The 25,947-nt window shown below is 52.9% G+C and overlaps 1 protein-coding gene across 1 annotated transcript in view; it reads left to right on the forward strand.

The window, feature by feature from the left end:
• Positions 1-25,947, forward strand: part of PLXNA1 (plexin A1) — a 116,048-nt gene that overhangs the window by 52,344 nt on the left and 37,757 nt on the right. The window contains 9 exon segments of the mRNA XM_039558814.1: positions 40-163; positions 2,259-2,412; positions 3,097-3,196; positions 12,158-12,272; positions 16,883-17,083; positions 25,186-25,282; positions 25,578-25,684; positions 25,686-25,721; positions 25,723-25,770. Coding sequence (XP_039414748.1) covers positions 40-163; positions 2,259-2,412; positions 3,097-3,196; positions 12,158-12,272; positions 16,883-17,083; positions 25,186-25,282; positions 25,578-25,684; positions 25,686-25,721; positions 25,723-25,770 — 982 coding nt within the window.

Raw genomic sequence — 25,947 nt, forward strand, 5'->3', positions numbered from 1 at the left:
GATTCTTCTCCTCACCGTGGTGCTTCCATCCCCCTGCAGCTGCTCCCGCAAGGACCGGTGCGAGCGGGCGGACGAGCCCCAGCGCTTCGCCTCCGAGCTGCAGCAGTGCGTCCAGCTCACCGTGCAGCCCAAGAACATCTCGGTCACCATGTCCGAGGTCCCGGTAAGACACCTCTGCTCCCTCCTACTCCTCCCCAGCCACCTCCTGACCCTCTGGAGGGGAGAAGGCAATTAAAAATAAGTGATGACTTTACGATGAATAGGGAGAAAGGGGAAGAGAGATCTGAGACAAAACAGAGCAAAGTGCAGGGCATTGATGAGGGCAGGCCATTCGCTCCATATTGATGGAGATAATAAAGCAGTTGATGATTATTCAGAAAAGACACAACTGAGCAATAAATACTTCTCCATAATGACAGCACGACCATCAGAAATGCCATTCATAGCCCAGCGACCTAGCTCTAGTTCAATAGCTTGTCTCTGACTCCAGCCTGCAGTAGATATTTTGGGATGAGACTTTGATGCACAACTCGCTGCTCTCTCTCTGTGCAGGCAGAAAGGACGATGGACTTCCCTGAAGTATTTTTCAGGCCATTAGCACCATGAAGAGAATAAGAAACAGCATATACCAGCAATAAACCGCCAGGTCTGGATATCCAGCAGTCAGGAATCCTAAAAAAGTTGGCCAAGGAGTTCTGTGGCCTGGGGATATATGTAATAATATGACTTTGTAATAAACAACTGAATGTTGAGAAAAGTCCCAGAAACGGAAAAAGTGCTAATTTTTTTTCTCAGTTGCAAAAAGGACCAAATAGTCAGAGAGTGCTTAGTTTTACTTCAGAAGTAGAAGAAGAAAAGAAAAAGAACAGGTGCAGGATACACCTGATAATGATTTAAGGATGGGAATATAATTTATGCCAGTTAACGTGGGTTTGTGTCTGACAAACCCCATTTTGCTCTTTGATGAATTTATGACTTGAATTAGAAGAGGGACTGCGGGGATGTGATGTCTTTAGGCTCCTACAAGGCATTTGACTTAGTACAACACAACGTTCTGATTAAAAATTGGCATTATACAATATTGATAAAGCACGTTTTAAGTGGATTAAGAACTGGCTCTGTGACAGATCTCAAAAAGTTCTCATCAGAGAGGAATTGTCACTGGATGGAAACAGTGTGGAAAGCACTTCTGCAGGGCTAAATGTTCTTTGGTAACGTGGAGATAAATGTGATATGGCTGCAGACAGGACCTGCTGGGATCCTGGGACTGGAGACTGGTATGGGTGAGAGTTCCTTTGGAGTGGTTGGGTTTGAGTGGGGCTGTTTAGCAGAGAAACTGGGGTTTGGTATTGCCAAGTCTTAAGTTAAACATGGATGAAGGTTCACCTGGTGTCCTGAAAAGTGGTGCTGGGGCTGAGCCCTCACTGCAGGCTCTTGATGCTCCTGGGGTGAAGCCAGGAGCTGGGCAGTGCTTTCACTCCTGGGGTAATTATCTCCATACCAATGGCAGGATGCTGCACGTGCATGGATGACATGGGGATGCTCTGCTTGGGTTGGAGTGCAGCTGTCAAAGGGAGGGACTGAAAAACTCCCATAAACATCATGTAAATGAGTTGAAGGCTGGAGAAAATGCCTTGCAGTGAGAGACTTCCAGAGCTCAATCTGCTTAGCTTATCAAAAAGAAGATTAAGAGGTGACTTGATTACAGAGTATAAGTGCCTTTACAAGGAGCAAATATCAGGGACTAAAGGGCTTTTTAATCTATCAAGGAAAAGCATAACAAGAACTAATGGCTGGAAGCTGTGAAAAATTCAAATTAGAAATAAGGCAAGCGTTTTGTAAAGTGAGAACTGCTGACCCTGGGGATGACTTTGTGAAGGAAGAGGTGGATTCTTCCCCTCCTCATCTCTGCCGGAGTGGGTGCCTTTCTGCCTTTCTGTGAAACACACTTCAGCCCTGATGCTGTTCTTGTTCTCTGTAGAGAGGTGAGGCGTAATGGCTTGTGGTGTGCCCAGGGCAGAGGACAGAGGCTGTGAGTCATTCCAGTTCTTAACCCATTTAAATCCATGCTCCTTGCTTGAGCAGAGAGGTACATGGATGGGGCTCCCTTGCAAAAGCCCAGAGCAGGTCTCCCCACCATGTGTGGGTGGCAGAGGAGGGATTGCACTCCCTAGTCTTTTCTAGATTTACACATAGCAGCCACAGAGGAGCCTATTTTCCTAGTTTTCTGTGTTGATGCTCTTGCCTTTCCTTCCTAGCTGGTCCTGCAGGCCTGGAATGTCCCAGATCTCTCAGCAGGAGTTAACTGCTCCTTTGAAGACTTCACCGAGTCAGAGAGTCGCATTGAGGATGGGAAGATCTACTGCAGCTCTCCCTCTGCCAAGGACGTCATCCCCATCACCAGGGGCCGCGGTGAGCTTGTGCCCCAGAGTGGAAAAAAAGCCTGAGACAAGTGTTGTCCCATGTGTTACCCCACAGGCAGGTGTGGAGGAGGACAGTCCTCCCGTGACAGTGATCCCAGTCTCGGGATCTGGACTCCACCTGGGCTCTTGGGGTATAGGAAGAGAAGGAACTGCTGCTCATGGGAGGTTGGTCCTTTAGTCTCCTCCAAGCCGTGGACACAGCTGCTTGGGCACAGCCTATGGCAGTGAACTGAATAATCCTTAAGGTCCCTTCTAACCCAAACCACTTTGTGATTTTACTTGCTGACCGCTCCTGGGCACCCTGGCCCTATTTCCGTCTGTAGACCATTCCTGGGCAGATGTAGCCATGGGCTCTAGGACATTCTCCTGACCCCAGAACTATTAAACCCTCCTTCAGTATGCCCAGTATAACCCAAGGCCTCAGTCTCCATGCCAGCAGGTTATATTTAGCTGTAGGAGCTCAGAGCTGTACTTGGGCTCTGCTGGCCTCTTTGGTGTCTGAATGGGGGTGGGTGAACACTCTCTTTTTATTGCCACACTCGGGGGATTTTGTTAATTAACTGGACTGAGCGGTGATGCCCAGCTCCCTCCAGCCCATCACAAGCCTTGGGCTGAATGCTGGGCCATGCACTTTGTCCTTTCTGATGTCTTTCTTTGCCTGGGTCTCTTGCAGGGGACAAACGAGTGGTGAAGCTCTACCTGAAATCCAAGGAGACGGGGAAGAAATTTGCCTCTGTGGATTTTGTTTTCTACAACTGCAGCGTCCATCAGTCGTAAGTGGCCTGGACTTTGTGGGAGGGCTCCAGGAACAGATTGGTGGGATGGTGTGAGACTGGAAGAGGGAGTTCTCAGCTTTGTGGGTGCTGATGTTGCAAGAGGAAAGGGCAGTTGAGTACAGGGGTGTTTACAGTGAGAAACCTCCTCCTTTTGCCTGTGTAAACTGGGACGGTGACCAGAGCACCCACAGTTGGTTTGGGTGTGTGGGAACATGTAGCGTCAGGACAGAACCTCACGTAAAAACAGGGCTTTGGGTTTGGCAAAACTTTGGAAGAAAAAGAGTTTACTGCACTGCACACTGTAGAAATCAATCCGTGTGACTGAAAATGCCAAGCGTCTTGTTATTCCTGGAAACAGTTAATAGGAGTGACTTGGCCATGCAAAAGGAGAAGCCTGTACTTTCCTGCCACGGTACCTGCTTCCCAGGCTTGCTGGAGAGGGAGCTGGAAAGTTACAGCAACATGGGATGGAACATGCCACATGTCCTGGGGCATTTACCCAAGAATTTCCTAACTGGAAGTAATTGTGAATTTGCTTTCTTGTCAGGCTGCCGTGAAATCTACTCTTGCAAGCGTTTTTAGACAGCTTGAGATATGCGTTTGATAAAATAGAGGAGGTGTGGATTATTGATGTGCTGTCTAAGCAAAGTGTCTAAAGTCTCAAGCCACAACTCCTGATGAGGAGCTGCAGACAGTGTTCTTGAGCAGTGGGGGATGGCTGTGCTGTAGGACCGTCAGAGCTGATGCTGGGGTGTGTTTGGGCAAAGAATTTGGAGCTCAAGAATGCAAGAGATTTCATTACTCTGCCAGAAACCTCCCATGGATGGTGGCGCTCCAGCTGATCAGTAATTATAGATAAGCAAATGCCAAGTGATCTCTTTTGAATGTCTTTCTGCAAAGTTTTGAGCCTGGCTTGAGGGCTCTGCTGGAGTTTGCTCCTCCAAAGCCTGTTCAGAGTTTCCACTTCGATCAGGGAAGAGCAAGTGAGACGCAGGTGCCCTGGCTGGGAACCCACCCACAGTGAGCTCCAGGAGGGATGTGTCAGAGGAGAGCCCCTGCAAAGCTCCTTCATCACAGGGATTCCTTCCCTCCTGCTCTTTGCACAGGGAGCAGGGCTCCTCCTGGAAGCGCTATGCTGGTGAGGGAGGAGAGACTTTGCAAACTTGACTTTCTCCCTCACCTTGACTCTGAGATGAGCTTTGTCTCCCTTCACGTCCTGTGGTTTCAATAACATTAGCTCAGCTTTGGCTCGGGCTGGCTGCATGTCATTATTTTGCAAATCAAAAAGCAGATACGACTTTTATTTTTCTAAATGAAAGAAAGATGACTTTTAAGTACAAATGGCATCATATTTAGTCCAATCAGCGGTCTGGTGGGAAGAGGTGGTGGGGGAATTGGCATTTTATTTTATGTGCCTGACACAGGAGGGGAAAAAACACCCTACCCCCCTGAAACAAACCTACAACAAAGAACCTGACTGATTTATTACTGCGTTGATGTTTAATTTTGGATGCATTATTTAAAAAGGCTAATTATGGATGCATTAATATTTATGGACTCCAGTTGAAGCTGATAGAAAAGTCCATGTTCTAAGCTGGTGAACATTATTATTTTTTTTTTACGTTAAGAGTTTTAGGGTTTGGAGTTAGTTTTAACTATGTGACCTGCAGTCGAATCGTAGCCAAAGAGCATGACAATACCTCCTGGGATGATGCAATACTTTTAAATACCATTTGCAGACAGGCGTCTTTAATGGATCTCTCTGGAGTTAATAGCCTTTCAGATCCAGGTTTCATATTTTGTGGAGGAAAATCTATACATCAGCCTGATAAATTCTGTATTAGGAACAATATGCTTTTCCACGAGGCTAATGTTTTTCCTGTGGAGATCTCTGATCACTGTGCGTTATGTTTTCTTTTTATATTTGGGCGGCTTTGCTGAGGTTGGAAGGCAGAGTTCCGCGTGTTGAATCATTTCTCAGCTGAGGACAAAGTGTTTGGGTGAGATTTTTCAGATGGTTGTGGAGAGATGGGAGGCTTGTGAGGCAGCTCTTTGCTGATGTCAGCTGGGGTAGCTCCAAGGGAAGCCAATGCAGCTCCACCGTGTGCACCAGGGAGAATCTGATTTCTTGTTTTCGGCAGACATCTGGAAAGGCATCAGCAAAATGCGGGCTGTGGGGCTGGTCCTGCTGCTGCATGAGCATCCCGGCTCTCTTATTTCCCACCACCTTGGCAAGTCTTCTTCCCATGCATTTTCAAATGCCTGGTCAAGGGAGGGATTTGCAGAAGGGAAGATGCTTCTGATCACTTCTACAGGAGAGGAGGGTACAGAGGGGGTTTTGCTGCCTGTATGTTTGGCTGTGATGTTCTGGGCTGAGGGGATGTCTTCCAGGTAGAGCTTCAAAGCTGTCCCATCTGTTAATGCAGGGCTTTATGCCTGTGTGATGGAACTGTCCCCATCACAGACCAGCGTCAGTGGCTCCTGGGGTACTTTGTGCAGGGTCCCTGAGAGCCCTGGTTTGGAATTTTCGTTCCCTCTGGGGCTTCATTCCTTTCCAGGAGTCACCTGGGCAGCTTCTGGAGGTCCCAGCTTTGTGTACTCAGGGCTCCTGTGGGGCTCAGGCAAGTGTTTCCAGGCAGTGGCATCTTTTGGGCATCCTGCTTGTAAAGGCTTGCGCATGAGGCAGGGGATGCTTCTGGCTGAGCTGTGGGAGATGCACTGAACAGGGGAGTGGAAACCAAGAGTTCAGTGTGGGGAAATGAGGCCCTTGCAAAGAGGGATGTGGGTGGCTGAGGGTCTCTGCCAGCCCACAGCAGGGGAGCAGGGCTGCCCACAGGCTTGTCTGCAGCTCCTGGGGACAGGCTCTGGTTCCTGCAGTGGAGGATGAGATGAAAACCCCGTGGCAGGGACTGGGTGGATTCCCTCGAGGGATTCCAATGGGACACCGATCAAGTGCAGGCATTTAAAGGCTGCTCGGCACCTTTGATCGTGTAATGAATCAGCCCGAGTCCAGCGCGTGCATGGGCAGATGTTGAGGTCGTCTTTGTCAGAGTTAAACGCCTTCTTCAAAGCATTTGTGGGGAAATGAGTCCCCTTTTAAGATAAAGATGTAATACCAGGCTCCCTGCCTGCCTCTGGCAGAGCTTGCCGGCGAGGTGGGTGAGTAGGGAATCCTCACGGAAAGCTAGTGAGCAATTCCAGGGAATACTAAGATGTATTCATTTCTTCCCGCTTTTTCCATGTTTCCTCGCTGGATTTCTCCTCTGGAAACTCTGTTTCATAAATCATGTTGTGGCTTGGCATTTTGGAGTGTGTGGCTGTGGGAAGGGAGCTGGCAAGTGGAGTGGGATGGGGAAGAAGATGAGAGCTTTTGGTGCTTCTTTCAATTCTGTGGGCAGGTTTTGCAGAGCTGCTGTTTTTTCAAGCACCAGCGTGCCCAGCGCATCACCAGCATGTCCTGCCACTGCAGTGTGGAAGTAAAAATCCAGGTGGTGGCACAGGGAAAGGGGGAAAATCATGTCAGCAAGTCTGATTCCAAGAGGGGATCTGAGCATCCTGGAAACCTGTCTCGAGTGTGGGAGGTGGTCATGATGCCACCAGCCTTGTGGTTGTGCCTCACTGTAGTGACAGTTGTGACACCCATGTCCTATCAGCTGCAGGGTGCTGAATTTCTCTGAGGCTAGAGCAAAGGCAGACATGCCAAATGGCTCTAACTCCTCCAGGCTGGAGAGATGTGACTCTGCTGTGTCTCCATCCCACAGGTCAGGCTTTCCCTGTAAGCCTCCATTAAGTAAATGGGATTTTAATGCATGTCCCAAGGGCTGGGAGCAGTGGGGTTGTGCCGGTAAGGCAGGGCTGGGCTGTTCTGGTGACTGAGGCACCCGTTGGCACCCGTGGGACAATGCCAGCCCTTGTGCCTTGGCTCCTCTCTGCAGCCATTCTGTCTGCCTGCACATGGCATGGCTGCTTCTCTGTTGGCCCAGTGCTGCTCATTTCCAGATGCTTACAGATGCTTTCTTTTCAAAGGCATGGACAGATGGCTGCAAGCAGTTGAGTGAGTGTATCTGAGTTTGCATGGCTGAGCTGTGTGGTGGTAACAGATCCCTGTGTGTTCCTGGGCGGGGGCAGGTGGAAAATCCTGTAGGATGGCCCCAGAGACAGCTCAGGATAACCTGGTTTATGTCATGTATGTTGTGAATGAGGAGGGCTGGTACAGCCTGGTCTTACGTTTCAGTAAGGGAAGGCAGCTGAGGGTGTTTCAAGAGAATTATTTTAAAACCCAGGGCATGATTCTGCATCCTCCAGCATGATGGTGGATGCTCTGGACCACCCTGTGAGTAAGGACCTTGGCGAAACCCAGCAGAGATGGAAAAGCATTGGTTTGGTGCAAAAGGAAGGGCAGAAATGGATTGAGATGGGCAGGGATGGAGGGAGGTGGGAGCTGACTCCCACCCCACACCTTTCCGGGGCACCAGTGGGGAAGCTGCCTGTAGGTCCATGTAGGGGCTGGGGGACACGGACCGTCTGGTTCCACTGCTCTTCAGGATCTTCCCTTCTCCCTAGGGTAGAGAGATGGATATAAAGCCCAAAGCACTGCAGTTCAGCCCCTCAACCCTGACAGCTGCTGCTCCAGATGCAGGCTGTGCTGGAGCTGAGTATTCACTAAGGATGCATCCTCCTGCCAAGAGGAGATCTGAGGAGCAGTCGGGGGGCTCACAGGCGGCTGTGCTGTGCCTGCACAGATGCTGTTTTCATCAACACTGTGTTTATAATTTCCCTTCTTAATGGACCTCCCCTGCTCTGCTCTTGGTGCCGTTCAACTTCCCCCTGTCCCTCCTCCCTGCCCTTCACTCCATGTCCTTCCTTTCTCCAGTGACGTGCTGCGCCGTAGAAATAGCCTCAGTGTCTGTTGTGTGTGTGCCGTGCTCGCACCTCCTGTCCCACTCACGTTTGCTGCTCAGGCTTATCTCACTCCTGTGGATGCTGTTTTTGTTTTCTGCCCTCGCTGTTCAGTGTGATGAAGAGCTTTGTGCTCCTTTGGGCACGTGGCATGCCTGGGGCTGGGAGTGCAGGAAGGAGAGTGAGTGAGGAGCCTGAATCCAGCACTGCTGGCTCTCCACGCTACATCAGCTACAGCATTGCTTTGGGTCATGTGTGGAGACAGCTGTGACCTCTCCATGGTCACTGGAGGTGCCTGCACACCCAGGGAGGAGTCAGTCCCTGAAGCTGCCCCTGGATCTGGGCTCATCCTGCAGTGATGCTTTTGGCCCTGCACCCACCCTGGCAAGGTGTCTTTACTGTCCTTCTGCCCTGTCTCTGCCTCTGCTTCTCTACAGTCCTGTCAGGTGTTTCCCTAGGATGGCCTTATCAAGTCTGGGATCATTTATGGAAGTGGAGGGGAGCAGTGCTGGGAGTTTTTGGCCCAGCTGGTGGGGTGAGATGTGGGCAAGCGTGGGGGCTGTGGGGAGGCTCTGGCTTTGACCCTGGAGCACTCAAACTTGGGCAGAGCTGCTTTGTTGCCTGCAAGGATGCCTCCTCTGGCTGGGGGAGGTTTCAGGCCAGCAGTGAGCCTGGACTTGTTTTGAAATGGGGCACTTGGCACAGAGTGACCCTGAAATGCTGCTCTGAGGCTGGTGCCACGCCTCTCTCACGAGGTCATCAGGAGACAAGGACGGCACTGCCGGTGGGTCTGGCTCCCTTCCCCTGCCTCGCCTGGGCTTCATCTCCACCAGCACCTGGCAGGGCTGGGGAGGAGGCAGATGGGGAACAAGCTGTGGGTCCCTATCAGTGCTGCACCCCCACCATCGGTTTTCTGCCTCACTGGGCTTCTTGCTCTCCTGGCACGCTTTGGGGAGGGGGAACACTTCAACACATGAAGGAGAGCCTCCCTCTAATTATCAGGAGTGATGAAAGCCTCTTAGGCAAGAAGTGATGAGGGAAGAGTGCCTGACCGTGGGAAGGAGAGAGACGGCACAGATGGCATCATGCTGCCGAGCAGCCTGCTCCTGTGCCAGGAACAGACAGCAGTGGCACGCGGACCCACCGGGATACGGACACTCTGGGACACAGCCCCAGCCACGCTGCCCAGCCTGACCAGCAGCCGGGGATCCCTGCCTCAGCTCCTGTCCTGGGCTTTGGGCAGCCTTGCAGGGCACTGTGGTGGTCAAACAGCCATGCTGAGGCCAGCAGCACTGAGGCAGGCTGTGAGCAGGGTTTCACCACGTTACTGGCACCCAAGTGCTGACTTACTCACCACTTTGACCCGGGCAGGCTCTAAACACAGCAGAGATGCTGCAGAGCAAGGTGTGTGTGTGGTGACTCTCACAGGGGCATTTGATGTCCTTATGGCAGAAGGAGAACCTTGGCAGAAGGGAGAGGGTGGAAACCATCTCCGAGGATGGGGCTTTAGGAGTGGTTCAGTTAAGTTAGAAGCAACTGGGAGAGCTAAAGTAGGGAGGGGAAACCACGTCAGGGTGCACATGGAGGATAACCTGAGATCCTTTGACAAGTGGAGACCAGGAAACCAGCTGGGACCTGCAGTAATTAAATGGCAAAGGAGACCTTCAGGTGAGGAGGGTCTAGAAATAGCCAAGATTTGGCTTTGACCCTGAAGAACTGCAAAGTGGAACTGCAGTTGTCAGGCTGGGGTGCCCAGGGCAGGGCTGAATTGGGAGCTTCACCCAGCTGCTTTGAGAGGCCTTGTGAGGTGGTGGAAAGGGGACTGGGGAGTCTTTTTGCAGACCCTGAAGGACCTGGTGACTGGAAAATTTCTTCTCTGGAGGATGGTGGGGGCAATTCATGAGAGCTTGTGCCCCAGCTTGCTGGTTGTGCCCCAGCATGTGGCTTGTGGCTGCTTGTGCTTCTGTCTTAATGACCTCTCTGGGGCTACTCTCCTCCCATGAGGATTAATCTGTATGTTCCCTGTCCTGCCCCTCCATATCGTGGATTTATCTGTCCACTGGTCCTTGCTTGAACCCTTAGCAGGAGGGCAGGAGCTGTCCTTTGGCTTTGTTTGTGTTCTCTAGTCCCCCTACCCTCTGTACCTCCCTCCATCAAAGCAACCAGAGATAGGAGGCTGTGGCTCTGCTTTTAAGTTGAATCTCTGCAGCTGAAATAAAACTGCATATATTTGCATAAGGAGCATCTCAATTAGCATATTTGTGGGTAAAGCTAAAAGGGCTGTTCATTTGGAAGTGAAAATGTGAGCGAAACATGGAAATGACTTCCAGCCCCCTTTGCAAGCAGCTTAATTAAATATTTCCTTAGTGTGTGCGCATGGATTTGGGAAGCTCTTGCTGTATCTGTAATGGTGTGTGAAACCCCCGGGCAGGCCAGGAGCCCTGGGCCTGCAAAGCCTTGGGTGTGTCTTTGCACCCTGGGCTGCCCTTACCCTGTGGCTCCCACACCTCCAAAGTGATAATTCTGCTGGAGGGCGAGGGATTTAGCATGCCAGGCTCTGCCACCAAGGATCTCTTCTCCAGGAAGATTGTCTTTCTGCTGCCTCACAGGGCCATGCTGTGTTTTCCTGTCATTTCCCACGGGTAGAGGCAGAGAGGTAGCTGTGATTAGGAGCAGGATTGGGCTGGGCAGGGCTGCCTGCCTCCTATCAGGGCTGTGTTCAGGGAAAGAGCCTGTCTTTGTTTAAATATAATTGCTTTGGGCCTGATCCTTTTGATGCTCGGATCAGTGAGGAGCAGGTATGAGCCTTCTAGGGAGAAAACTAGTGTTGCTGCTTTTTTCTTCTTTTTTCTTTTTTCTTTTTTCTTTTTTCTTTTTTCTTTTTTCTTTTTTTTTTTTTTAATCTTTAAGCCAGGCTGATTATTTTTACTGCCTTTTAGCTTATGCCTCAGCAGCTCTCCCATCTCCTCCTTGGGAGAACAGCTTGGGCTGCACAGACACGCCTGGTGCAGACCCGCCCTGTGAAGGCTCGTGCACTAAATGCAGGACCTGTCTGCTATTTTGCCCCCAGGCAGCGTGGCAGGGGGGCTCAGCCCCTTCCCTCCTCACAGAGGTGAAACCCCCAAAGGCCTCCCTCCAGCTGTGGGATGCCCTGTGTCTGCAAACAGGGATGCCTGCGAGGGGGTTAGCAAGGGGACAGGCTGTCGAGGTGCCACTCCTGTGAATGGCTGTGGGACTCTGTGTGTCCCCTCCTGCTCTGGGGAGAGTCATCAGGTCCCTGGGGCTGGTTTCTTTGGTAAGAGGAATGGAAAGCAGAGCATGGGAGCTCCTGGCATCCCTGGGTCCTCAGCATACTCCCAGAAGAGATGGGGAGAGGGGAGCAGGAGTGGTCCCTGTGCACAAAGAGCTCCGAGAGGAGGCTGGGGAGGGAGATGGAAGCGTCTGGGGCTGAGGGGGGGGTGGAAGCCACAGACACAACGCACGCACGGCTGTGGAGGGCTGGGGCTGAGGGGGCTGAGGGAGGGGGTCACACACAACCTATTGTGAGCGGCTGAAAGGCGCTACAGTCCCGAAATGTTAATCTGACCCAACCTTTCGCCAGTTATAATTTTCTTCTCAATGAGCATGCATTAATCTGGCCCTTTCTCCCCTGTTCCCCTGCGGTGCAGAGCCCTTGATGTGCTGCCTCTTGCTAAAATCGCCTTTCAGTGAACCCAAATAAAGCTCCCGAAGTCTGGAGCTCTGCCCCTGCTGGAGTGGGGCAGGCAGGGTCAGTCTGCCAAGAGGAGGAAGGAGCATGGCCTCTTCGGCTGGGACACAAATCCTGCAGTGCCTAAAAGGCCATATCCCCCCACCCTGCTGTGGGCAAAGCCTGGGGGTTCGGGTTGTGCAGGCATCTCCCTCCCAGCGCATGGCCCGTGCCTCATGGCTAAGGGATCCTTTCCACCCCGAGGTACAGGATCACCTACAGATGCTGTCCTGCTGAAGCATCCCAAGAAATGTCCCTGTGGGCTCTGCCTCGGTGCTGCCCTGATGCTGCCCACTTCTCTCCTTCTGCAGCTGCCTGTCCTGTGTGAACGGCTCCTTCCCCTGCCACTGGTGCAAGTACCGCCACATCTGCACCCACAACGCTGCCGACTGCTCTTTCCTGGAGGGACGTGTCAAGCTCTCTGAGGTAAGACAATGTGCGACTGCTCCCCTTACCTGTTTGGGTCCTGTCATGGCCCCCTGCCCTCTGGGGAAGGGTTTAGAAGAAGGCAAACTGCTTCAGAAACCATTCTCACTGCCTCTCCTGGGATGCTGGGACTGCCTGAGAAGCAGTGAGGGAGGAAAGGGAAGTCCTGATGGGACCGTGTGCTGGTGGAGAGAGGCTGTGTGGCTTCGGAGAGGCAGCTTGGGAAGTCAGGTGAAGCCCGGAGCACTTAAGGCTGAATGAAAGGAAAAACAAAGGCAGAGATGCTAAAGCATTTTCCTTTGATGTTTGTGAAGGGAGCAAGCTTGAACTGTCATTGCAGAACAACTTGTTTTCAGAGAGGGGAAGGTTGAAATCTGTAATACAAACTGTTTTGCTGCACCTCACGCCTTCTTCATCTCAACTGCTTTACTAAGGAACATGTTCTCTTGTGGGGGCTCATCCTGTGCAGCATCCGTGCCACCCACTGGGGAAACCTGCCTGAAACTGGCAGGGTGTTTGCAGGATGTCCTGCTGTCCCCAGCCTGTGGTGGCATTGCTGGCTGCGTGGGTTGGGTCTGGAGATCTGGCAAGCCACTGCTGGCTCTACAGTAAATGCTGATTTGGATCCTGAAGGGAGAGTTACAGGAAGGAAAGTTTCTCCTCTGTCCCTGTTCTAAAAGGAGGCTCCAGTTGAACTTATCCGGGTTTCCCATTGCCTGTATATGGGCCCAGGGAAGGGTCCTGCCACATCCAGGGGAATTTGCTAACCCAAGAAAGTTGGAAAAAGCTGTTTCCTCCTAGCCTGTGAAGAAATCCAGTGAGTGATCTGCCTGTCTCAGGCATCCCAGCAGCCTGCTCCTGAGGTCACGCTTCCAGCCAGCCCTGGCGTTGCTGCTGCAAATGCAACATGTGGTGTCCACACCACTGGAGCCCAGCAGCTCTCGTCTGCCCATTCCCCTCAGTAAGGCCATGGCATCTGCCCCCCTCCCTGCCAGGCCAACCCCAAAGCATCTGGCTGTACCCCACAGCGGTGTTGCCCTAGTGCAGCTCTCCCACGGACCGACTGCTCAGGAACTTGTGTCACTCCCCAGTGTGAACAGGGTGTCCCCCAGCAGACCTTTTGGCCACACTGGGAAATGGACCAGCGCCTGGTTTGAGGTTTGGATTGCCTGGCTCAGCCTGTTTGCACATTAGTGTGGCCTCAGCAGTTCCCAGCAGGGATGGTGAGGCACCCTCAGACCAGCTGCTGCTGTGGGCTGTGTGACCAGGCTGGGATGAGACATCCTGTCCCCATCCTTGGCCATCCTGGTCCCCAGCAGGGTGTTGTGGTGGGTGGGGGGGCTTGGTGCCAATCCCACAGCACCACTGGGCAAGTTAATGGTAGACATCCAGCCCCATCCTCTCTGCAGGAGGGTTATTTTAAGCAGGATTTGGTCTGTCTGTGTTGGCTGGAGTGTCATGGGCACCGGTCAGGAAATGCAGGGACAGAGGGTAACTCTGTCTCTGCTCCTTCCCACGGGTGTTTTGCCACGATTTCCTGGGTGGGAAAGTGGTTGTTTTGTAGGAAAACAGAGTGACCCATGGCACTCTGTCCTGGGCATGCCAGGAATGTTTGTCTGGTTTTCTGGGGGTGGCAGGGCTGGAATGGGGCGTGGGTAGGAGCCACTACTCACATAAATGTGCCTGGAAATGGTGACAGCAGGAAGGATGTCCCTGTCCACTGTTGTGGAAGCTTTAAAGCCCAGGCTCTGGAGATTGGCCTCCTCTGTGGCTTTGCTGGGGGGTGCAGGGCTGGGGAAGAGGTGATGAAGCAGCCCAGGCTGCTGTTCATTTTTTCCAGTCACGATGTGCAGTGGTGACCAGAGGGTGGTCAGTGATGGACATTGGAGCATCCCATCCCAGAAGGCTGCTCTTCTGTGACAGCCCCTGCTGATGCAGAGCTGCTGTGGAGGGTGAAAGGCTCCTGGACTGGGGGGATGAAGTGTGTTGGTTTAGATTAAGCAGGTTCGTCTTTGTTCTTCATTCCCCATCAGTGGGAAGGGCTGAGGACTTTGTGAAGGAACATCAAAGCTGGGGTCGGGCCCCATCCCAGACTGCCTTCATCATATCTCTGCTGATGCACAGCCTTGCAGCTGGAGCTGGGAGCTGCCAGAGAAACTCCAATGGCAGCATTTGCAGTGTGATTCTAAAGCTCTTACCTCTCCAGACAAACCCGGACACCCATGTCATGTTCTCATCCAGCTGGAAAAATGGTTTTAATGGAGAAAATCCAACTTGTGTGATATTTGGGAATTTTTGTGAGTTGGGGTCTTGCTTTTCTGCTCATCCCATGCCTTCATAGCTGCCTCCTCCTGAGGCCTGGGACTCTGCTGGGAGGGGCTATTTTTGGCAGGACACAGAGCTCTGTGGGCTGTGCAGAGTGTTCCCAAGGGATGGAAGAGCTGGGCAATGCCGGAGCCAGTTGTGTCAGCGGTTGGACTTGCTCAGAGGGGAAATGAGTCGTCCTTGTACCCCCACCCCTCCGGGCACCCTGGGCGCCCACCAGCACCAGGTGCTTCCTGTTTGGGCACAGGCTGACATTTTTGCTGGATGAGACACTTCTGCTGGCAGATGTGGAGTGTGTGACATCATGGGGGGATTCGGCTCAAACCGCAAATCGGCAGAATGAGCCCTCCTGCCTGTGTGGGGAGAGGGACACACGTGCCTGCTGTGCTCCCTGGGCACCATGGTGAGCCCAGGCAGCCATGGTGAGCCCAGCCCGGGGGGCATGGACTAACCCACCACCCCAGCTTCACTGTGGCAGTAATTACCAAAAAAAGAGGAGATGGAAGTGTTGGAGAGTGAGCCAGGAGTTAATACTTGCCAAGTGTGTATGTGCCCCGTGGGGAAGGCTTGTGCCACCCCTGGGGTCTCCCTGCAATGTGGAGGGGATCAAGCAGGTGGGGGCTGCTTCCTCTGACAGCACTTCCAAGCTGGGAAATGGTGGGGAACAACCACTGTGCAGTCGTGGGGACACTCCATGGAAATGGTAGCAGGCATGAGGTGTCTCCCCACTGTGAGTCAGGCTGATTGTGGAAGGGGGGGAACTGAAGCCCCCCTGTGCAGAGTGGTAGCTGTGATATGGAGCAGGGAGGTGGCAGAGCAGTGCCAAGGATCCCCAGACTGCCCCAGCCCTGTTGCCATCTCCAGGTTGGGGCTAACACTACTGTTTCTCTCTGCTTTTATTTTGTTTAGTATGTTTTGGAGATAAATAGTTTCTTCCCTTGAAAACTGTGCTTTTGGGGAATACAGACTTGTTAAGAACAGAAAACCCAAAGAGTAAAACTACTTGGGTTTTTCTGTCAATATTTGCTAAATGAAACAATTTCTTTTTCTTTTCTCTGCATTGTTTGAAAGTTAATTAATCATAGCGGCTGAGATAAAGCCTGGCACTTTGCAAGGTCCGGCCTGGCTTGCTGCGGGGTGGCAGGAGACAGCTGGGCAGCCTTGGTCACACATGGCTGCTGGTGGCCTTGGGGCCAGAGCTGCCCCTGCAGCTGCACTGTGGCCACCAGAAGCTTTGTGAGAGCAGTGGAGTGGCTGTGTCCACAGCATTTCTGTTTTTAAAGCAGCTCACATGTTATTCCCTCCTGATATTATTTCAAGCCATCACTCCCAGGAGTAGCTGCCGTAGGTGTGAGACCTCTGCCCGACTCAGCAAAGGCAGCGTGGGATTGCATCAGGCTGTTGTTGCCGAAGTGTCACCCACCGGGGCTGCAGAGCTGTTTTGCTGCCTGAGCTCATTTATTTTTGCTCCCTCCTGCTCCCCTGTGCTTTGCACACAAGAGTCACCAGCTCCCCTGGAGCAGCTGGGAGCCCGCGGCTATTAAAAGTGGAGTGTTTTGCCCTCCCAATGTCTCCTTCCCCAGGGGCTGGCAGGGAGGTGCTTTCCTCTCCACCTCGGGCTCAGCAGCATCCCCTGGCTGGAGGCACTGCCTGCTGGGCAGCCTGCAGCCGGGCTGGGTGGGGTGACACTGCTCCAAGCTGGTGCAGATAGAAGCCGCAGCAAAATTTGCTGCAGAGCAGGTTCTCTGCCACACTGCAGGAGCACATTGCTGTATCAAAGAGGGAAAATGCTTTTCTGTCCACTTGTGAAGGAAGGGGGATGGAAGCTGTAAGGGAAACAGGAGGGCTGAGCAGGTAGCTTGACAATGCACAGCCCAGTGGGCATTAACTCTGAAACCTACTGGCTGCAATGATGGCATTGAAGTCCATGTTGTTACCAGTTGGCCCAAACACATGTTGCTGTTGCAGTGCCAAGTTACAGATTCCATAGATGCATCCTCTCCGCACCTCCCACCTAAATCAACCTGAGCTGTAGAAAACACTCTACATCTGCCCTGCCACCAGATTCCTTTGTGCTCTTCTTTCCTGTCTTCAGGGCTTTGGGTAGAGCAGCCATAGGATGCTGGTTTGGGGTTGCTGCACATGAGGATTTTCTCAAGCATGAGCTCAGGGTGGTGTTTTTGCAGCACATTTCTAAGCCTGCCAGCCAGGAGAGGGTCACAGGGGTGCTGGGGGAGGCTGCACAGTGTTCCCATCTCATCGGCTGCCTCTTGTTCCCCTTGCAGGACTGCCCTCAGATCCTGCCTTCCACCCAGATCTACATCCCCGTGGGTGTGGTGAAACCCATCACCCTGACGGCCAAGAACCTGCCCCAGCCGCAGTCAGGCCAGCGCAACTACGAGTGCATCTTCCACATCCCCGGCAGCACCACCCGTGTCACCGCCCTGCGCTTCAACAGCACCAGCATCCAGTGCCAGAACACCTCGGTGAGTGTGCCGGGAGCTGTCCTCGGCAGGGGCCCTGGCTGTGGGCTGCTCCTTCCTGCCTGCCCCAGGACCATCCTGGCTCGTTGCATGGGCAGCTTTGCTCTCTTGCAGGCAGGTTATAGGGGTTTCTGTTGATTGTGGGGTGTGAGGCGGGCTCCCCGCCACTTCCCCCAGGTGCATTGGGAGGCTGCTTGGGGTTGTTCCAGATAGGATCAATGTTGAAGTCACCAGGCTTTAGGAGCACTTCCAAGGAAATTGGGTTTGCAAAGCTGAAGAAAGTTGCCTGGACTGGAGCCAGCTGGGCCCAGATGTGCTGGAGCCCTCCCCCCCCCGTAAATCTATCCCACTTTACAGGCAGGATGGAGCTAACACCTCTGTGTCCCATTGCACACATGGAGTCCTCCACATGCAGCTGTGCTTGCCAGCCCTGCAAGCGCTTTCCCTCCTTCCCTGCAGCCTCTGTCTGTCCCTGACTCCATCCCTGATCTGACCAGCAGCTGCCTCCTTCCCCTGCCTGCCTGCCCTCCATCCCTTGCTCCCTGCATCTCTCCCTGCCTCTGTGTCCTTGCCCCCTGCAGCCCTGTCACTTCAGCTCTCTCCTGCAGGCATCTCTGCCTTCTCTGCCTTCTCCAGGCACCTTATCTCCTAAGTGGGAGAGGGTTTTGCAGCCCTGGGTGAGCTGTGTCTGTGCTCCTTGCTGTGCACCAAGCCCATGAACAAAAGCCACTCTGGGTGCTGATGGCCCCACCGGGAGCTGCTGTTGCCCAGCTCCTCAGCTGCCCACTGTGCTCTGCACTGACCTGTCCTCATCTGAATGGAGCCAGCCCCTCTCTTTGCTCTCCCATTTAATCCTTTTAAAATTTGTTTTTCATCTCTCATACTGTGAAAGCTCATTTTCAGCCTAACACCAGCGCCGATCCCTGCTCCCTTTGGTGGCAGAAGTGACATTTAGAGGCCATTTAAGATGAGCACTGGCTCCCTCCTTTCTCCAGTGATCCCAGGGCTGCAGAGCCTTTGGACAGAAGGAGCATCCTGAGTCATTGCCTCCTGCCCTGGGCAGCAGTCCTGGGGAGATGCTGTGCAGCCAGTCCAGTCTCCTGCCAGGTCTCCTCTGCCTGGAGCTGGCAGCTGCCTCCTGCCCAGTTCTGTAGTGTGGGGTTTGGTTGAGGTTATTCCAAAGCAGTTTGGGATATGTGTGCTGCAGGATGCTCCCTGTAGGGAAGTGCTGTGGCTGCACAGTGCTGACAGCAGCAGCCTGATGGCTCCTGTGGGGTGTTGAGGAGAGGTGCCTGCATCAGAGGGGAGCCTTTACATAACAGAGATGGAGCTTGCAGAGAGGCTCTGAACGATGTGGGCTCATTTCTCCTCAGTGAGTTTAAATTTGTCAAGGAGGGAGATTTTAAAGCAGAACGAATGCCCTGTGTTTCCCAAGGGATGCTGTGGCTGCCAGGATTGGTGTCATGAGCTGCATGGCCTCTGCAGCTCTTCTCCAAAGGGATAGGAGAGCTGGAACGAGCGCTTTATCCTGGGCTGACAGTGGTGGATGTTTGCCCTGGAAATTGTCAGGGATGCCGTGAAAACAGCACAAATTGTCAGAAGAGCATGTATGAGGTGTTGTGAGGTGCATGGGGAGCAGGTAACAGCAGCTCCATGGGGCTGCAGTCTGGAGCAGCAGATGTGGCTTTCGGGTGCAGGGTGGCTTCACAAAGAGAAAAGGAGAGTTTTGACTTGAAAGAAGCCGCTTTGCTTTCAGGGTCTACTTGCCTGCTTTAACATTTGAGGGCATTGAGCCAGGCTGCATTATGGTGTGGGGGATTCAGATTCACACTTGTGTGGTGTTTGTCTCCTTCGTGCCTTTTTGCAGTCCATCTGGCTGCTTGATAGTGCTTCAGGCTCTCCCAGCCATGGCCCAGTGGCTTCTTCCATTGCACTTCATCCTTTGAGTTAGGATTTTGGTGTGGTGAACACTGGTGAGTAGAGATATAGGAAAAGGATGACATCTTCCCAGCCAGCAAGTGAAGGATGGATGCCAAAAGGCATTTAAGCACACATTGTTTCCAGGAGTTCAGTGGGATCTAAACAAGAGGTTAAATACTCTGTGGAATTAGGGATGCTTTCCTGAATCACTGGTGAATGAAAGGGATAATAAGTCAAGGCCCTTAAAACTCTTTGTCTTTTGTTTTAGTGCTTGTCAAACTCCAATGACTTGTTAGCACTTTGAAGAAAGGACATCTTGGTTAAATATTCAGCAATCCATTCATTAAGGTCTGAGTGTTGACTATAAACATCGTTTGAAACACCCAATAGATCTTTGGCAACCTCAAGGGAGACCAGCTCTGGTATTCCCCAGCATCCCAGGGCATAAACAAAGCCAAAAGAACCTTTTTTGCCTCCTCACTTTGGTCTCTTCTGCTCTTCAAAAAGAAAGCCACCCTAATGGTTTTCCACATGTATTGTAAAGATGCAAAAAGGAAAGACAAGCCTAACTAAGAAAATGAAGATCTTTGCCAATAAACTATTTTTTTGCCAATTCATTGCTTTTAATCTTCTGGAGGCAGACTTTTCCAGGCTTGCTTTTTGCAGCAGAGGATGGAGAAATGGTCACCTGTCTTAATGCATAAGGTTGATGCCACTGAGATTCATTTTCCAAATATCCCTGCCTTTGCCTGTTCTTTCCCATCTGACATCCCTCAGCAGGGCTCATCCTCCTGATTCTGCAAAAATGAAACAGTTTTGCTGTTGAAAAGCGCCACAGTCCTGAATCTGCTCTAACGCTTGTAACCTTGGACTTGATCTGATTTAGTCCTGGCCTTTGCAAAATGACTACAGGTGTTTCTCGCTGTCAAGGGTTTGGCTTTTTCTCTGTAAAATGTTCCTCTTAGGGCTGAAATAGCTGCTCTTTCCCTTTAAATGTATAAATAGGAAGAACCCCTGATCTCGTTTTCATGAGCTTGTTGTCTCAGCACTTTAAATTAAGCCTCATGCCTCAGTTATTTCCCTTTCCTTTTAACCAAAGTCCTACGTGGTGAGGAGCAGCTGTGTCACCTCCCTGGCTCCCTTTTGGCTCCTTTCTCACCAGTACCCCTGGCATGGAGAGCCCACCTTGCCCACTGTTTCTGCTGTGGCTGTGGAGGCTCCTGCCCTCTGGCCAGACTCAGGTTGGGATGTTCACCCTGGAGTGAGCATTATTGCTGGGACAAAGTGATGTGGGTGCAGAGCAAGCTGGGCTGGCAGGGTGGGCACGTGTGGTACCCCAGTGTGGATGCTGAAGCCCGGCCCCAAGTGTGGATGCTGGGGAGTGAAGTAAGACCTGTCAGATTTAAGTTTTCTGGGTATTTTTTTGTTGCTGCAGAACCTGGGTGTTGCTCTGACATATTCCCAGGGTATCAGGTTCTCACACCCTGCTGGATTTGAGGCAAGAGGAATCCAGGTGAAGAAGCTTGTGTGTGATGGGGGAGAAAAGGAGGAGATCCAGAATGAGAGGCTGAGCGTTACCGTCAAGTTGTGCTGTTGTGCGGTATTTTACTCGGCCCAGGGTATATTTATAGAGCAACATAAATCATACACACATGCCCTGTTCTGAGCACTGCACACCTCCAGTATATGTATCTCTAATTAACCAGCCATGGAGAGGGAAGCAGGATTGGAGCCCACAGCCCCAGCTCCGTCCGCCAACAAAGCCGCGCTCTCCATCCTAGCGGTGCCTACATTTATCTTTCCTGCAGCAGTGTTTAAAGTGAAAAGGGAGTATCAGGAGAGTTTGATAGGATCCAATTAAATTCCAGCAGATAAAATAATGATGAATTGCAGTTGAGCCCTGGCGAGACGCGATGTACATTACTGCCGTCCCCGTAGCGCGGGGAAGGAGTTGAGGTCATCAACTACAGAAAAATAGGACACAGCTGCAGCCCAAGCGCTCCTCCAGAAATGCAGCCCAGGGGGATGGTGCATGTGGGAGTGAGGGGGGTTGCACAGGAAATTTGGATGTGTGGGTTTGCTTACAGAGGAGCAGCCCCTCTGCTGCCTTCCCCAGGGATGGGCTGGGCAGGTTGTGGCTAGAGTGGGAAGAATGCCCTGTGGTAAGGGATGTAGATGGCTGTGGGGCTGCCCTGCTCCTCTGGGCTGAGAAGGGCTAGGGCCTTGTCTAGTTGGCATGGCATTTGCAGGAGCATTCCAAAGTGCATCTCAGTGCAATCTGCCCACAGATTTGGGGTGTTTCCTGCTAGCTGCAGCTGTGTCCCCCGTGTGGCTCCCTGCAGGCACCTTCTCAGAGTGCCGAATCTCTCATCCCAAGGGAAGCTGGGTAGCTCTCAGTGCCTATTGCTGCTAGCTGGTGGGTGGGTGAGCAGTGGGCTTCCTAGAATCAAAAGTGGGACTTTCAGGGCAGGTGACAGCTACAGCCCTTGTCGTGTGCAGGGCTGGTGGCATTCCCCACAGGGGGGCAGGGTGGATGTGACAGCTGGAGATGTGAGAAGAACATGAGGTTGGTGGTTGCTACTTGGGAAGGTGCCTGAGGTAAGTTTTGGGTAAAGGGCCTTGAGAAAGGCTTAGTGAGGAGTTCTCTTGCCTGAGCTGCATCTCTGCAGAAGGAGACCTTGCTGGGAAGACCAGTATCCAGGTGGGTGGGGATGAAACATCCTCTGTCCTCCACATTCGTGTTGTAAGCTCTTGATGGAGGTACAGGGAGGCTGGCTGGGTTAGGTAAGGAGCCAGGCAGTTCTCATCTCGGTTGCTGACTCACTTGATGACATCTTTTCTCCCATCCCCTTCTGTGGGCTGTGCTGCATTAGAACACATCACTTTGGGTGCCGTTAGTTCGCTCTCAGGCTGTGCCTGTCGTTTTTTGCTCCCAGAGCAAACTTCCCTTTCCCACAGCTTGTCCTCATAGCAGCTGCCAAACCAAATCATCCTTTGGCACAGCTGGGGGTCCTGGGCACCTTTGTAGAGTGCAAGATGGTCTCATAGCAGGACTGCCTGGGTAGGTGCATCCCCCCACTCACACCCATCCTGGCCTACTCTCCTGCTGCTCATCCCAGTCTGCTGCCAGCCACAGAGATTGATTAACTGGGAAGTTAGTAACAGTTAAGTGTTTAATGGATTTTTAACACCATGTTAGCTCCGAGCAGGGAGGAGACAATGTGATGGGACCTGTCTGTGAGCTCTTTTTTGGGTCCCATAGGATGGACAGATTGGTAAGCACACCCTGCCTGTTGTGGGGCCTTCAGGAAGGTGGTTGCTGCTTTACTTGGATGCTGCCGCCTTCCTGGCTGTGGCTGTGCCTGTGGGTGGAGAGGCCATTTTTGTGCTTACACTATGGCAAGAGCAGCTGTGAGTAGGCCTTTTGGAAACACCTTTGAAAATACAAGATGCTTTGGAAATTAGAGAGGGATCTGATGGATCTCCAAGTCCAGGGAAGCCAAGCCCAGAGCCCCTGCAGCTGCAGCTCCTGCCCGTGCACAGCCAAGTCCTGACTCCAGCTCCAGCATCCTTCAGGGACCAGGAACAGCATCCAAGACACAGACCCACTGCTGTCTCTGCAGGGCAGGTGAGAGGCTGCTGACAGACACGCAGATGCCAAGGACACATTTTTCATTGATATCCATGTTCCCTTGGTGATCCCACACTTTGAACACCAGCTGAGGCAACGACTCCTGCTCTGCCACTTCCCTTCACACAGTCCTGTGCTCCCGCTGCTCCCTGCTGTCCGCTGCAGCTCCCTGTCACAGCAAAGTCAGCATCCTCAGCACCATGTCCTTTCTCAGAGGGAGGCAGTCTCTTGTGCAATTGGTCTCTTGCTGTCTCGGAACCGGTGCATGAGGGGTTAATATTCTCCCTCCTTCTTCCCCTATTCTTCTTCCTCCAACCCACCTCCCAGAAGAACTAATTTCCAAAAGCAGCCGGGGCAGAGAGATGCAAATAAGTGTTTTGGACAGCTGCAGGCTGGATGCCTTCCCGAGATGCCAGGGCCCCAAATGAGACATGTCAGAGTACAAATTGAAAATGCCAATTTCACTTACGCTGCCACGTGGCTCGTCACAGCTAAATTCTGCTCCGGCGCTGCCACCACCCTCCCCAGCATGTGCTCCCTCCTGCTGCCAGGGAATGGTCTCTGTTCACTGCTAAGGGTCCGGCCAGCTCCTCATTGTGGTTCTGTTGAGGATGTGCTTGGGTGGGAGTAGGATAGGGCAAGGTGAACAGATCTGGACTCCTAGCCAGGTTCTGGCTTCATCTTCCCAAGCCTGATGACAGGAATGCTGCTGAGAGGCTCTGGTGGTAGATGGTGCATGGTGGAGATGTGGTGAAGGTCATCTGAGCAAACATGACAAGAGGTGCCATGTCTGGGGGCTGTGCTGGGGGGTGCTGGGGCTCTACCTGCAGAGACGAGATGGTGCTGAAGCTGTTGGGTTTGCAGCTGGATGTGCCTGACAGCTGCTGTGTACGGCTGACCAGCAGCAGCCTTCCTCCCTGGGGAGGGCTGCATTTTGGGGTCTTCCACCCTGCGTTTGGGTGGACAGAGGATCACTAACCACAAGCTGTAGTGGAGGACCAGGCTTGGCTCTCATTGGCACCCTGTGGGGCTGAGCGAGGGGTGTGCTGCTGTAGCCAGGTCTCACACTGGGCGTGTGCCCCATTTTGGTGCCGTGTTTGATGCTGGACTGGTGGTGCTGCCAGGCTGGGAGAGACTCAGCGCAGAAGGGCCCAGCTTTGATGGTCAGGCGAGAAGGACCCAAGTGTTGTTCTTCTGGGCATGGCTGGCTTCCTTCGTGGGTCACACCCCTGTACCCTGTGCGGGGGTCAAGTAGAACAGACCCACTGCAGAGGGTCCTATGTGGGGCAGCAGCTGGGGCAGTGCTGGAGGAGGTGCTGAGGCCACCTCTTCCTGGTACAGCCTGGGGCTGTGAAAGGTGGTGCTGGGACTGGCTGTGGCCACTGCCGGTGAATGGCTGCTGGTGCGTCCACTGCTCTCTAACAAACTCCAGCAAGCCATGAATCATTCATTTAATCTCTCCTGACACGCCTGTCATTTTCTCAGGCGAGGAGCGGGGAATCTCTTGCCGAAGGAGGTCATTAGCTGTCAGGGATGGTTCCAACTGCCTTCCTGCCTCCGTATCGATTAAACCTCTCTGTCTGCATGCAGCGGCTTTGCAGGGAATATTGATGGTGCTGCTGGGGCTGGGACTCAGGTGTTGAGGCAGGGGTGAGGGGTCTGGGTGGGGAGAAGAAGCTGGCCAGGCTGGAAGGAGAAATGGAGGTGGATGTGTCTGGACAGCAGCAGGTCCTAGGACCTGAGTTTTGGGTGCCCTAAAGCTGAGGGGGTAGGATTCCCTGGTGTCACCTCCCTACATGGGAGCTCAGGGTGGTGGTGCCAGTCCTGAAATGGAGTGTAGCCAATGTCTGAGCATGGTATGGAGCCGGGAGTGGGGCAACTGGGGGTGTGGTTTGGAGAGGAGGAGTGCTCTCTCCTGAGATCTGAAGGTTGCTGTGGCACTGGAGGGTCCTTGGCTCTGTTCCACCCACAGCCATGTGGCCACAGCTTTATGTCATTTTGTTATGGGCGATGGGGCTGGAGGGGACTGCGAGGGACATCCCCCCACTGGCTGTCAAGGGTGACTCTACTGAATCCACTCCTGTGATGTACCCAGCCTGTCCTCCCCCAGCTTCACCAGTGATGACCATAATCCCAAATATTCAACTGAGCACCCCTGGAGTGGGGAGGGCATGGAGACGCGCTTGGGAGCCTTGTGGGGAGAAGTACATCTGTGCTGCAGAGGCACCATCTGTTTCTTCCTCTTCCAGCAGCAGCAGCTTCAGACCTTTGAGCTGATGGGTTTTGGGTCTATTTAGAAACCCTCTGTTTTGCTGCTTTATCTTTTTTTGTCAGTCCAGCCCACTGGTTTCATGTGCTGTGACCGATACTTTGACGAGTGGCTGTCAGACCTGTTTGTTCCTAGCCAGCAAGTCCCAGCCAGGACCCCATCCCTCTCCTCTGGGCTGATGGGAGACATCCATGTAACAGGATTGTATGTCTTTCTATGCCCCTCACCAGGACATCTTGCCTCAACAATTAACCGGCTCTGCCTCCTTTCTGTTTCCTCCTGCAGTATTTCTACGAAGGGAATGACATCAGTGACCTGCCCGTCAACTTGTCTGTGGTCTGGAATGGGAACTTTGTCATTGACAACCCCCAGAACATCCAGGGTGAGTGAGGGATGGGACAGGACCTGGCTCAGTGCCCCCTCAGCCTCCAGCCCACCCTGGCTCTGACCATAGCTTGCACGAGTGCTTTGATGGGTTTCTAAATAAGAGGCATTTTCCAAGAAGCTTTGGTAGACAACTTTGGCGTTGAGTCCAGGCTGCTGCTGCCTCCTGCCTGTGGGGGTTTGTCCCATTGGGAGTTGGTGGGAGGGGCAAGAGCAGGTGCCTTTTTCCCCCAGAACCTTTGCCCATGGGTTGGGGAGCCCATGCTAACCCCGCCCTGCTCCTGCCATTGCAGCCCACCTGTACAAGTGCTCGGCGCTGCGGGAGAGCTGCGGGCTGTGCCTCAAGGCCGACCCGCGCTTCGAGTGTGGCTGGTGCGTGTCGGAGCGGCGCTGCTCCCTGCCGCCAGCACTGCCTGGCCTACGAGAGCAGCTGGATGGCACGCCAGCAGCGGCAACAGCCGCTGCACCGACCCCAAGATCACCAAGGTATGTGGGGACGGGCGGGTGGTGATGCCCCGTGCCGAGGGACTCTGATGGGGGATGGGGATGTGGATGGGGCTCTCCAGTGGCAGCTCACAGCAGCCAGATCTACTCAGTGTTTAGTACTTGAGTGTTTTTTGTCACCACTTTCATTTCCAAGGCTAAAATCCTCTCTCTACCACC

Source organism: Corvus cornix, chromosome 12 (assembly GCF_000738735.6).
Source record: "Corvus cornix cornix isolate S_Up_H32 chromosome 12, ASM73873v5, whole genome shotgun sequence".
Taxonomy (NCBI): domain Eukaryota; kingdom Metazoa; phylum Chordata; class Aves; order Passeriformes; family Corvidae; genus Corvus; species Corvus cornix.